At 40.6% G+C, this 12,434-nt stretch overlaps 1 protein-coding gene across 1 annotated transcript in view; it reads left to right on the top strand.

Annotated features, from left to right (window-relative positions):
• The first annotated feature begins 3,610 nt into the window (after positions 1-3,610).
• GALNT5 (polypeptide N-acetylgalactosaminyltransferase 5) overlaps positions 3,611-12,434 on the top strand; it is a 39,334-nt gene continuing 30,510 nt past the window's right edge. Inside the window, exon 1 of the mRNA XM_032210526.1 lies at positions 3,611-5,286. Coding sequence (XP_032066417.1) covers positions 3,890-5,286 — 1,397 coding nt within the window. The 5' untranslated portion in view covers positions 3,611-3,889. The remainder of the gene's footprint in view (positions 5,287-12,434) is intronic.

The raw sequence follows: 12,434 nt of genomic DNA, 5'->3' as shown, positions 1-12,434 counted from the left end.
AAAGAAACTAGCACATTAGAAATAAATAGAAAACCAACAACAGAAAATCAAATATTTAAGAACAATAAAAATATATTAATATGAAGTGGTAATAACTGTCAATACTAGATTGGTTACTTGACTGCTCTCTTATATCTGAAAAGGTTTCCTGCTAACTTGAGGAAAGAAACATCATCCAGCACAGAAATTAAATTACAATTTTTCATATATGTAATTTTGTATAGGAAGAAAATAAGGTTTAGGTTTTGTTTGGAGCCTATATGATTACAAACTAACAGAGCTGAAAGCAAACTGGCAAATGTAGATACTCATATTTCATTACTATTACCTCATTGATGAGAGGAATCAAATCCCAGCTTTATTAGCAGTTCGCTTTCAAATTTAAAATGTGTTAATAATTCCTTTAAAGTATAGTTAAGTATGTGCTACTACTGCGATCCTCATTGTCAAATTTGCACAGTATTTCATATGTTGGAAGAATGTCCTTCTGGGTTCAGTTCCAAGTAGGGAAAAAGACACTAGAAACATGGAGGCTGCTTGGAAAGATGGTTTAATGGTGGACAGCTTCACATGGCTTGAGCTCCTGAATCGAAAAGGGGGATCACATGCTTCCAGATGTTGGGTGAAGAAGAAAAGAGAGCAAGATGCTGAAAGTCCCTGGTTTTATGCCCTCTCTGGCCCTTGATCTTGAACTTGTATTCTGATTGGTTGTCAGACTCCCATGGAGCCATGCAGGGGCAACTCTCTAGGTTGTGAGTCCAAGTTTGATTGAGTATTGCTTCTTCCCAAATTCCCTGTGGTGAGATGGGTAAAAGGGCTGATACTGCCATGCCTTAATCCCATCACTCTGGAGCTGAAGGGGGAGATCTTTGTTATATAGGATAGAGAGGCCCAGGCTTTTTAAATGGCCCATTGACAAAGGTGGGGGCTATTAAGAGTGAGTCTGTTTCCTGCCTAAAAACATGTTTCTCCATTTCTTATCCAGGGAAATATAATATTCTGCCTTCTTAATATTTCCCAGGATATTTCATTTTTCTAGCAGAGGGGTGGATTTCAACTTCCTTTACATGCAAAGCAGATATTCTACTCCATTATCCTGTAACACTATATCTTAAATATTTGTTGTAGATAGGTGAGGTGTGGCTTGATTTTTTTTATTACAAAGCACCAATCCATGATCTCCATTTTGAGTTTTGAGTTTTTGTTTCAAAAAGAGACTGAAAAGAAGGGAAAACCTTTATTACATGTTACATTTCACATCCATGTGAGGTTGGCCCTCAGTATTATTTTAATGTTCGTGTTCTGGAGTAAATTAAAAGCTGTTATTTTATGTTGAACAAACAGAAACCACACATTTGTATTTGCTGAGTGGTAAAGCCACATTGCAAAGTTTATGGTAGCACTATTTGATCATGTCATTTCCAGCTCTAAAATGTTTCATGATTCATCATGTGCAAGCATAGTTTAAAAGTGAGGGCATACTTCTTTATTTATTTTCAATAATTCATTCACGGGGTGAAAGGCAGGAGAAACTGCTAAAAACACCCTATTTTATGTTGTTGAACTATTCTTAGCAATTTGTGGCTAGCTGATGGTGTGAGAAGCTAGTATTCAAATAGGGCATCACAGAGATGTTTGAAACCACAGCATGGCAACTTAAAATTTATTTCCTTGTACTGCACCAAAGGTACAGCAACAATCTTTCATGTGCTTAGTTCTATGATGGCTAAATTCATACTGCCAGGCCAAAATGTGTTGGGGTTAGCAGTACATGTGAACTAAGTCCATAAAGGCTGCTATCATTTACAGCAAGAATAGACAACCTATAGACAACCTATAATCCACTCTACTGCAGCTGTCTTGGATAGCTTCACTGAACCTTGTGTTTTTATTTAATGTGCTGGGTAGAAGGCTCTTCCACGTCCAGGATAACTACTACATATGCATTTCTACTTTTCTTTATCACTTTTTATACCACCTGAAACTACACAAAAAATTACTAAATTTTAAAACCAACATTTTTTTATACTCCGATATGTCACATGGATTTCAATGGAAACTACTTCCAATCCAGATAAAATAGATGTAGGATTGCAGCTTCAGATGTTCTAAACCTGTGATGTAAGATTAGAGTGAGATCTTTCCTGAGCCACATCTCACTAACTACCAAGTATCTGCTTTCATGCACTTGGAACCCATGTTGCATTCTTGTTCATGCACCATTCAGAGCAGCCAAGATAAATAAGTAAGAAGCAAAGGCTGTATCCGATAACTATGCAGTTTTAAATTCAGTTCTACCAAGTAATGTTAGCTTTGGCTAACTTTTGGCTCGCTTGTAAAGGCTTTTTATGATTTGGATTCATCTGTTTCTGCATAGCTCCACGATATTCCCTTCATCTCATTGTCAATCCATGACTGAGATATCTCCCCCCCCCCTTTTCTGAGTCTCTCCGAGAGCAGCTATGAATTATGTTACAGTAACTTAACAGAGAGAAGGATTGGGGCCAGCAACAGACTGCAAATCCCATGCTGGTATACTGTAATTTTTGGGAGCATAGACATGAGGAAGAACACTGCTCCCCAGTAGAGAGTAAGACCCATACAATCTTCTCTGACTGATGGGAAGTATGGTAACCAGATCACACTGGAAAAGGAGCTTTTTCAGTGGAACATCATCTCTGTAGGCCTCTACCTAGGGAGGGTCATTTGCTTTGCACCTACATTTAAAAATGTTCCCTCATGAGGGAATTGTATGTTTTTTAAATTTCTGACCTATTTTATTATTGCATTAATATTTTTAGTCTAGTCTCTCTTATGGCCAGGTGATTTTTAATTGTTAAGTTTGAGTCCTCCCTGAAAGCCTACTTAAAAGTAAGCACAATTCGAACACATTCTCATTGGTTGCGCCTATTCCAAATATCAGAAAGTAGTAAGAATAAACTGCGCTTTCTCCCCTTCCCCTTAAACCTCCCCACCCCCATCTTTTTGATCCATGGCCGCCTGGAGTAACATGCTGAGCTGAAACGCGGTCTACTTACTCCTGGCTTTAGCATGTCAGCTAAATCACCGAGCTGTGATGGGTGAACCTTGCGCGCCTTAGCGTAACCTCTGAACTCAGCACATGTATTCGATAAACCACGATGAAACAAACCGTGGCTTGCCAAAGAAGAGGAAAAGGGTGGGCGGTTAATGATTAAACATAAGAATCATTCAAGATCGTGCAAGGGATCTTCTGAAGAAAATTTCCCCCCTGACTTCCATGGTGAGCCCCATACACACAGACACGGGCAGGCACCAGGCTGGTTTCTGGCGTTTGGGCATGATTTTCCAAAGTTATCTGAGATCTCGGAAGGTGGTAGCAGAGGCCACGCCAAAGCGGTAAGAAGTTTGCAGTTTGTTTTCTCTCTGGTGTCGAATTACAGAGAAAGAAAACCAGCTTGGGCAGGGGCGGTGGGGGCGGTGGCTGGGATCAGTTTCTCCAGCTGATCCTGCAGCCTCCTGTTAATATCTCTCCCCCGCCCCCCCCCCCCCCAAGCAAGTAGACTGGAGAATTCCCCCAGGCAGCCGAGAGAAAAAGGAAAGGGACTCCTAAGAAGAGACTGCAATCTGCACCTCCGGCCGCTCGGGCCCTGGTTGCAGGCTGACTGGCTGGCTGAGGACATGCGGCTGCAAGGCCCGCCACGCGAAGCCGAGGAGACGTGGATGCCGCGCTATAAATATGCCACGCAGGCAAAGCGCAACAGGCGACTTCTCCTAGCTCGAGATGCGGGAGAACTCCAGGGCGAGGGGGCTCCGCGTGGCGCTCCTCTTGCTGCCTCTGTAGGTTAAGGAGGCCCGGGGTCGGCCGGAAGAAAAGCGTTTTCCAGAAGCGAGGCAAACTTTCTCCGAAATGAATAAATTCCGGAAGGTTTGCCGAGGCAGCGGGAGAGCCCTGGCTTTGATCTTCGCAGCTTCGGTGGTTTGGCTGATCTTTGACATGGCAGCCCTCAAGTTGTCCTTCGGCGAGAGCGGCACCAAAGTGCTGCGAGGAGAGATGAGGGGAGAAGAAAAGGGGCCAGCAGGGCGAGTTTGGCGCAACTCCGAGCATGGCCCGGGGCGGTGGTCCCGAGAGGCGCCCGAAGCTTCCCCGCCGTTCCCGGGACAAGACGGGGAGAAGCTTTCTAGGAACAGCGAAGATGCTGGCCGGGACGCGGAAGGGAGAGGGCAGCGCTTATCCCCCGGCGCGACTCCGGCCAAAGCAGCGCCCGGGAAAATACCCGGCCTGCGTGACATACTCCCGCTGAAACGGCCGGGACCGCCCGCTCAACCCGTGCCCCATGCCCCGGAGAAGAAAGTCAATGGGGTGGCAGCCACCGGCGGCGACCCACGGCAGGCAAAGACGGCTCTGGCTCTACGTGAGCAGGAGTCCCACTTAATAGTGGCTGGAGGGGGAGCCCCTGTCAACCTAACTCTTCCAAACGGAGCCCTGCAGAAGGTGCCAGCTCAGAAGAGCGCCGGAGGAATGGAGCTGTTAGTGCTCGCGGAGTTGACAGATAAAGGGGCTTTGGCTGAGTTTAAACGTGGTGTCCCACCTGGAAACATGCCTGAGGAATGGCAGGCCAATCCTGGTGTTCTCAAAGCCAACAGGACTGGGGGGCTAGTAAGAGTGATAGAGGTTCCTGAGGTCACAAAAAGGTGGGATTTACCTGCAGGCAAGCTAAATACCTCAACATCAGAGAAGAATGAAGTCTCCCTGAATAAAAAAGCTCCAGGAAACCTGCCAAGGAGGAAGAATGCAAAGGATATTCTATCAGAAAAGCAACAGGTCTTTATAACCAAGGAGCTGGTCCCTATGGTTTTCCCAGCAATTCAGCATCTCCAAGCCAGCACCAAAGGATTTAAATCGATGGGAAAGTATATTAAGTTGCCAGGCAATAAGGGGAAAGCCACCAATGCAACCCAAATAGAAGGCCTTATTAAAGCTGTGTCTGCAGAAGGGATCCTTGCCAGAGGAGGAGCATTGGGGAAGGTTGATAAAGGCCATTTAGCGGGCAAAGGGCAATTCCCCAAACCTAATAGGAGTAATGTGGATTTCGCAGAAAATACTAGGATGCACAAAGTGTTAACGATTGATAGGACCCTGACCCCAAGAGACCCCAGAGCACCTGGTCAATTTGGGCGCCCTGCTGAAGTCCCTGGTGAGAAGGAGGAAGAAGCCAAAAAGAGATGGAATGAAGGGAATTTCAATGTCTACCTCAGTGACTTAATCCCAGTTGATCGTGCCATTGATGACACAAGGCCTGCTGGGTAAGCTGCAATTACTTATGCTGCATAGTATCCATTTGGGCTAGTTCAATTACTGATTTATCAAATGCTTGTCTAGAGCAGGAATTCTTGGAGGCCTGAGGATAGATTTCATGGAGTCCATGAATTTGGATATATTATATAAATATTATTATACTATACAGTTATTTTTTCATACAGTATTTGATAACTGCATTGAGCATAATTGATTTGCTTTGTAATAACATTTGTATGCATTTAAATATGTAACATGCATTTAAGTATTACATTCCACCCTGTCATTTTGTGTGAGATGAGTGGAAAATACCCTTCCCTCCCCCCTCCAAAAAGGTGTGTAGGGACTCTCTGAAACAAACAAACAAACAAACAAAAGACAGTTTGGTCTAGTGATTAAATCAACAGATTAGAAACCAAAAATCTCTTGAGTTCTAGTCCCTCCTGTCGGCTGGATGACTTTGGGCCAATCATTGCCTCTCAACCCAACTCCCTTCACAGGGTGTTTGTTGTGGGGAAAAGTGGAGTAGTATTAGGTATCTTCACAGCCTTGAATTATTTAGAAAAATAAAGACAGGATAAAATCTAAAATAAGATAAAAGGGTAAAGATCCCTGGTTCAGATGTAGTCCTTCAGAAAGAGATACTATTTTAAATATACAATATTCACAAAAGTACTTCACTAAATATATATTACATACATTTATATCAGCAAATTAGTAATAAGCATAATTAGCAAGATGTAGAGTGGAATTCATCTTTAAAATTTTCCTCAAAGTCAATAATATTCATGCTTTTCGGGGGGGGGGCATCCAAACAATGTGAGGCCATGATCTAGAAAAGGCCTCCCCCAATACTTAAAAAAATACAGAATATCAGATGTTAACCTTGAAGCTCAAATAGCAACATCTCAAATTGTTTAAGGACTTAGAGTGCTTTGAGTACTTTGAATTTAGTATTTTTTTAGTATTTTAGTAGAAGTACATTGGGCAAGTGAACAATGTAATCCTTTTAAAGTTTGTTTAGAAATTAGTCGTAGGATATTTGCTTTATCCAATTTTCTGGTGAGTGTACATAATTTTGTGAGATGAGTGCATTTAAAATGGTGTGTCACAGTTGAAACATAGCTATGGATTTTTATATCTGGAATCTTGTTAGTGGAACTGTACAACTAGAATATTCATGCTGATACTAAGATGTGCATGGAAACTGGAAACTGGCCCATCAGATTAGATATCATCACTACCAAAAAAGTTAACACTGAGTGATGTGCTGAATTGTGTAAACACACCCAGACATACACACATATAAACTATTTGTGTAGCCTTGAATATAGAACACAAGGATTTCCTTTCTGCTTATTTCAAAGAACAAAGTTGGCCCTTGGAGGAGCAATTTTCCTGCAAGAAGAACTTTGCTTTCGCAGCTATCATCTCAAACAGAAAACAGAAGTTTGAAACCAGTTTCAGGAGTATCCATCACTGCCCCTGATGCTAAACCAGTAAAGGGTCAGAGACATCCAGTTACAGGAAACACATAGTTTTCTGTAAACTGCCCAGAGTCACTTTGAGTGAGATAGGCAGTATTTAAATTTTATAAATGAATTTCTTTTATAGGGGTCCTTGGTGCTCTCTAAGCCTGCTTGTTTTCTTGCAGACGATTCTTTACCTTAACTAGGTAACATCATCAGTGCTAGTAAGGAGTGCTGTTTGCTGTCAGTTTATATTCTGTTGGCTTGCCAGTCTGTGTGGGTGGGGTTGGTTTTAGGGATTCTTTGGTTGGCCTGTTTACTGATGGCTCTTTGGCATTTTCTTGATTGGAGTATTGCTTAGTTGATTGTTGGTCTGAAGTTAACCTTAATTAGTTTTCTCCAAATATTGTTCCCAGGCATGAATGCATTACATAGTTCTCCAGTCCTCATCCTGCTTCTGTATTTAGCATCCTTTCCTTTGTTTAAATGTCATTTTTTTCGGTTATAATTCTGTTATTATTACTTTTTATTAAAAAAGTTCAATTAGGTGTTGTAGGGAGAAAGAATTGTATAGTACTAAGCTGAAAGCTATAGTTTACAAATCTTGGTGACTTAGTTCAGACAATATAAGCCACCATCCCCTCAAACCAGTACAATCGTAATATAGCTTCCTGTGATGTGTGAACTCAGCCACAGAATCAAATCAGTGGCGAACTGTCATTATTTCATTTTAACACAGGCTTTCAGAGACGTGGAAAACAGTATTACCCATGCATGATAATCGGCTTATAGAGAGAAGTGCACTGATTTGGGAATTGCATATATTTAAAACAGCATTTATGTGTCTTAAACAGTAGGTTTCTGGTACCTAATATAGAAAATACCTGGTGCTGTTTTAACCTAAAAAGCACACATGACTTAGTAACTGTTGAGTTGCAGAATCAATCTCCTTAAGAAGACTGCTCACCCTACTTGAGTTTAAGGGGCTCTTGCAGAGCATCTTCATTAGGGAAGACTTGGGGCTCTGAGGGGGTGGTGGGAGAGCCCTCATCTTACTTGTGTTTGTAAAGCTATGGGAACGGTAAATGTGGTTTGTAAAGCTATGGCGACTAACTGTCCCAGGCGGTGAAAAACCCAGAACAAAACCTCCTGTATGGTGAATGGGCAGCACTGAAGCTTGTGGGATGGAGGGGCAGTGGCCCATTGCCGAGGGCAAAGGGGTGAGGGTGTGCCATCCGAGGAGAATTGCCCGAGGAGAAATGCTGGCGGAGAAGGAGGGGCAGCCAATGCTAGGAGACGAAAGGCCCCATTCCGATGGGAACCAACTTTTCCATCAAGATTTTGGCCTGAACTTTTTGACTTGAGCTCCAGTTGTAATTTTTTTGCAAGGATGCTCTCTTTTTAAAAACTGTAAAATGTTTGAGCAGTACAGAAATATTATGATAGATAAATTTGACCCCTCCATTAAAGCCATGCAAAGCATGTGAGTTTCCAGAGGCCTTTGAGGAAGGTAATTAGCCCTTCATATTTGGGTTAAATTCTTCTACCTAAAAGCTGTTTCCCATTTCCCCTTTTGCCTGACAGTCTAACTGAACTTTAAAGTAGATAGGCCAACAAATGTTGTCTTTAACATCTTGAAGCATGGGGACATTAATAAAGGCACCAGAGAGCCTTCAAATAATCTGTCTTGAATGTTGTCATAGATACATGTTGGTATATTGCCTGCAGAAACTGGAGTTTGGCATTCACTTTATAAATCAGATTATTTGTACAATGGGCTGTTGCCGTATTGTGACTAGTACTTGATATCCTTGGGTTTAGGCAGAGATAGTGGTGCATTATGGCAATATTTGGGCAGCCTTCAGGGCCACCTTAACAGAGTGAAGGCTTTCAAATGCAACAGGATTACCTGAATAGACTATGAAGCCCAGAATGGCAAAGGGCAGAGAATAATGTTTCCCATCAACTGCTATTTGATCTGGGTTTTAATCAGAGATGCCAGTCATTGAACTAAGAGCCTTGTCATGTAAAACAGACATGCTGCATTGAGCTACAATCCACTATTTTCCCAACAGAACAAAAAAAAATAGTTTTCCATCTAGGTTGGGAGGATAGGATCAACCACCCTATCAAACATTGGTGAAAAATGATCAGAGGAACTGATTCTCTGTGGGAGGAGTTCTTTGGTAAGTTGCCCTGGCCTTCTCAAGATCTGCTGGAAGATATATTAGCCTAAGGGGTAAAGATTCCCTTAAGGCATCCATCAAACCCTTAGCTGAATTGCAAATAGAAATAGAGAAAAATGCTTTCCCTTCAGCCTTTTGTTCATGCAGAGAAGACCTGACCAAAACCTTTGACTCTTCTATTTTTTTTTTCTAAACCAGCAGGATGTAAAATGACAAAGTCAATGAAATGAGAGAAATCTTTATCACCGGCTAGAGATCTACAGATTTTCTGCGGTACTTCTTTGATAGGTTTAGTGGGTCACATTGAAACGTTGCTTACTTTGAGGCTGTCGGTGTTTGCTGACTGTGTTGTGGGGGGAGGAGGAAAAGCTTTTATTTGGACAACATGACTGGAAAAACAGTCTTGCAAGTAGTTTTTTTTCCCCTTCTTTTTTCTAAAGGGCGCCAGTTCTCCAAACAAATCAATTTATTCTACTAAGTATATGCAAACAAAACACTTGAACATCGTTAGTAATACTGGTATTCCTAGAAATTAAAGTCTTGTCTGGATATAAGTGAATTTTGTTTTCTTTTGACATTGCTGCATTTTACTTTGTTTGGCTATATGAAGAGGGATATAATGCCTGGAATTGCCAAAACAAAACAAAACAATATACATACTGGAGCACTTTAAATGCGCCCATTTTCTACTGTTGAAAGCATTCTTGGGAACAATGGTCTGACTCAGTATAAGGCAACTTGCTATGTTCCTTCACCTTTTTGCATTTATATACATTTCAGGCAAGTCTACTCCCACCACACTTCATCCGTGTTTATTCTTTAAAAACTGAGCACTTAAAGAAGACTGGCTCTAGGTTTGCAGGGATATTAATGCGTTTCTAGGGACTGAAGAATCTGTACCCTTTATTTGTGATTTTTGAAGTGGATGTATATTTGTCATGCAAACATCTGCTTTCCATTCACCTTATAGGGGAGATGGACAGCATTAAATTAAAAAAAAAATAAACAAAATTAAGCAAAATTCTCAACTGCATGTATTTCCTATTTCTGTAGCTGTCACTTCTATGAGGCTCTCTTTCTGGAATATCTTTAGCCCTTGACTTGATAGCTACTAAAGGTAGTCCTCAATTTACAACAGGTCATTTAGTGACTGTTCAAAGTTACAGTGGCACTGGAAAAAGTTACTTATGACCATTGCAGTCACGTGATTAAAATTTAGGCACTTGGCAACTGATTCATATTTATGCCAGTTGCAGTGTCCGGAGGCCATGTGATCAACTTCTGTGACCTTCTGACAATCAAAGTCAATGGGGAAGCCAGATTCATTTAACAACCATGTTACTAACTTAACAACAACTGTGGAAAGAAAGGTCGTAAAATGAGGCAAAGCTCACTTTACAAATGTTTCACTTAGCAACAGAAATTTTGGGCTCAATTGTGGTTGTAAATCCAGAACTATCTGTAGTTCAACATTTTGTGATCTGGAATGGATATAACATTACCCATGGATTATTGTAACATCCTTAACAACATTAAAAATAACACTGAGGCCTTCCTCTTAGAATAGTAGTCTATTTGTGCAGTAGTACTCTTTGCTTTATATAGGTCTGGTAGTCATATTGCAAGAATTGCAATTATTATTTTTTTGAGACGTTTATATCTTTCTTTTCAATTTGTTCCCATTCCAGAGTATCTCACAATTAATAAAATAGATAAATAGATAATAAAACAATTGTTTAAAAAAGCAATATGATATAGATAAGTCCTTGATTTATGGACGCAATTGGGACTCCAATTTCCATAGTAAATTGGGGCTGTTGTAAAGACAGTCATCATGTGACCAGACCCAATTTTTTGTAATCATTTTTGCCACAGTTATTTTTTATTTGTTTTATTTTTATAATGGATGATTTTAATGTTTTTTCAATGTTTGTAAGCATCCCAGAGTCTTTGGATACAAGATGGACAGCAAATAAATATGAATGAATGAACGAATGAACATATGAAGTGAATCATATCATTAAGCCAATCAAGCTTCCCCATTTGTTGGAAAGTAGCTAGGAAAATAATAATAGGGACGCAATAGCTCAGTGGCTAAGATGCTGAGCTTGCCGATCAGAAAGGTAGGCAGTTGAAAGGTGGTTCAAATTCCTAGCACCGCGTAATGGACTGAGCTCCCATTACTTGTCCCAGCTTCTGCCAACTTAGCAGTTTGAAAGCGTGTAAAAATGTAAGTAGAAAAAATATGTTGGAAGGAGCACAAGATGTAGCAATGTTTTTAAACATTTGGCTTAAAATAAAGTCTTTGCCACACATTAAAAAAATGCAATAATAAACAATAAGGAGAAAATAATTTGAACATTTCTGTCCTTCCCCATTCATCTGGTAGAGACTCTGGAGGACAGTTTCAAGGACAATTGTGAATTGTTATTTTACATTGTATTAAAACTATATTAAAATGAAAGTTTTTGAAAGTACCTTGGCCTAGTTAAAAGTGTGTGCGATCTGCGCTCATAACCTGGGGCATACATGGCAGCAAAGTATCATAGGGTAGCCTTTTTACTAATTCTTTGTAAGAACAGTGTGTCACATGACACTCAGATACTGATGCAGAATGTTTTAGGGTTTTGTCACTATCACTGGAGCTTTATAGCTAAAAGGTTCTTGCTATCTTCCTGACATTCTTATCTTCTTCTGAGTACCAAAACTAATTCATTCTGAAATCTCACATTTCCAACCGGCAGCCACTAGAGTGCACTGGAAATCAAGTTGTTGTTTTTTTCCTCTCCTAGCTGAAATAAAACTAGGTTTGCTTGTGTAAGAATTGTGTTAAGAATAAAAAATAACTTCCATAAACTCACATTGCAGTTTTCTGCTAAGGAATTTTCAGTGATCAATCTGTAGTGTTAGGTAATCGTAGTAGTGGAACACATTTATAGAGAGGTAGATTCAGTGATTTACTCTGCCCTTTCTTAATACAGCCTTTTCCAAACCGATTCCCATTGTTGAAAGAAAAATCCATCTGGTTCAATTCCAAGCCAGGAGAAAGGCACTGAAAATAAAATGGAGCTGGGGACTGATTAGAAAGAAAAGTTCCCCTTATTGATGAAGCAGAACCACCAACCACATGTGATTCATGGACAGCTGACAAAATGGAGTTGAGAATGGTTGGGTTTTTATTAAATCAGGATTACAACTCCCAGGAGATCCGGGGCAATGTTGGCTGAGACTTCTGGACGCTGTAATCTCTGGGCAGTTGGAAAACATTAGGTATTACATGCTTCCAGTTTACACACAGTTTACATTTGCTTTGCATTTAGTTTCCTTGTACCACAAAATCCACAGTATTTGCTCTTCATAAATTATTTCGTTTCTCTTGACTTCTATTTCCTTATAATACATTGTGATTGCCAACCCTGTTTTTTTTTTTTAAACAAAGATTTTCCTCTGGAAAAATAATGTAGGTGCCTTGGGATTTGAAGACTATTTTGGCCACCCTGC

The sequence above is a fragment of the Thamnophis elegans genome, chromosome 1 (genome assembly GCF_009769535.1).
Source record: "Thamnophis elegans isolate rThaEle1 chromosome 1, rThaEle1.pri, whole genome shotgun sequence".
NCBI lineage: Eukaryota > Metazoa > Chordata > Lepidosauria > Squamata > Colubridae > Thamnophis > Thamnophis elegans.
Note: the sequence above shows the minus strand (reverse complement) of the source record. Positions and strands in the feature narration are given on the sequence as shown.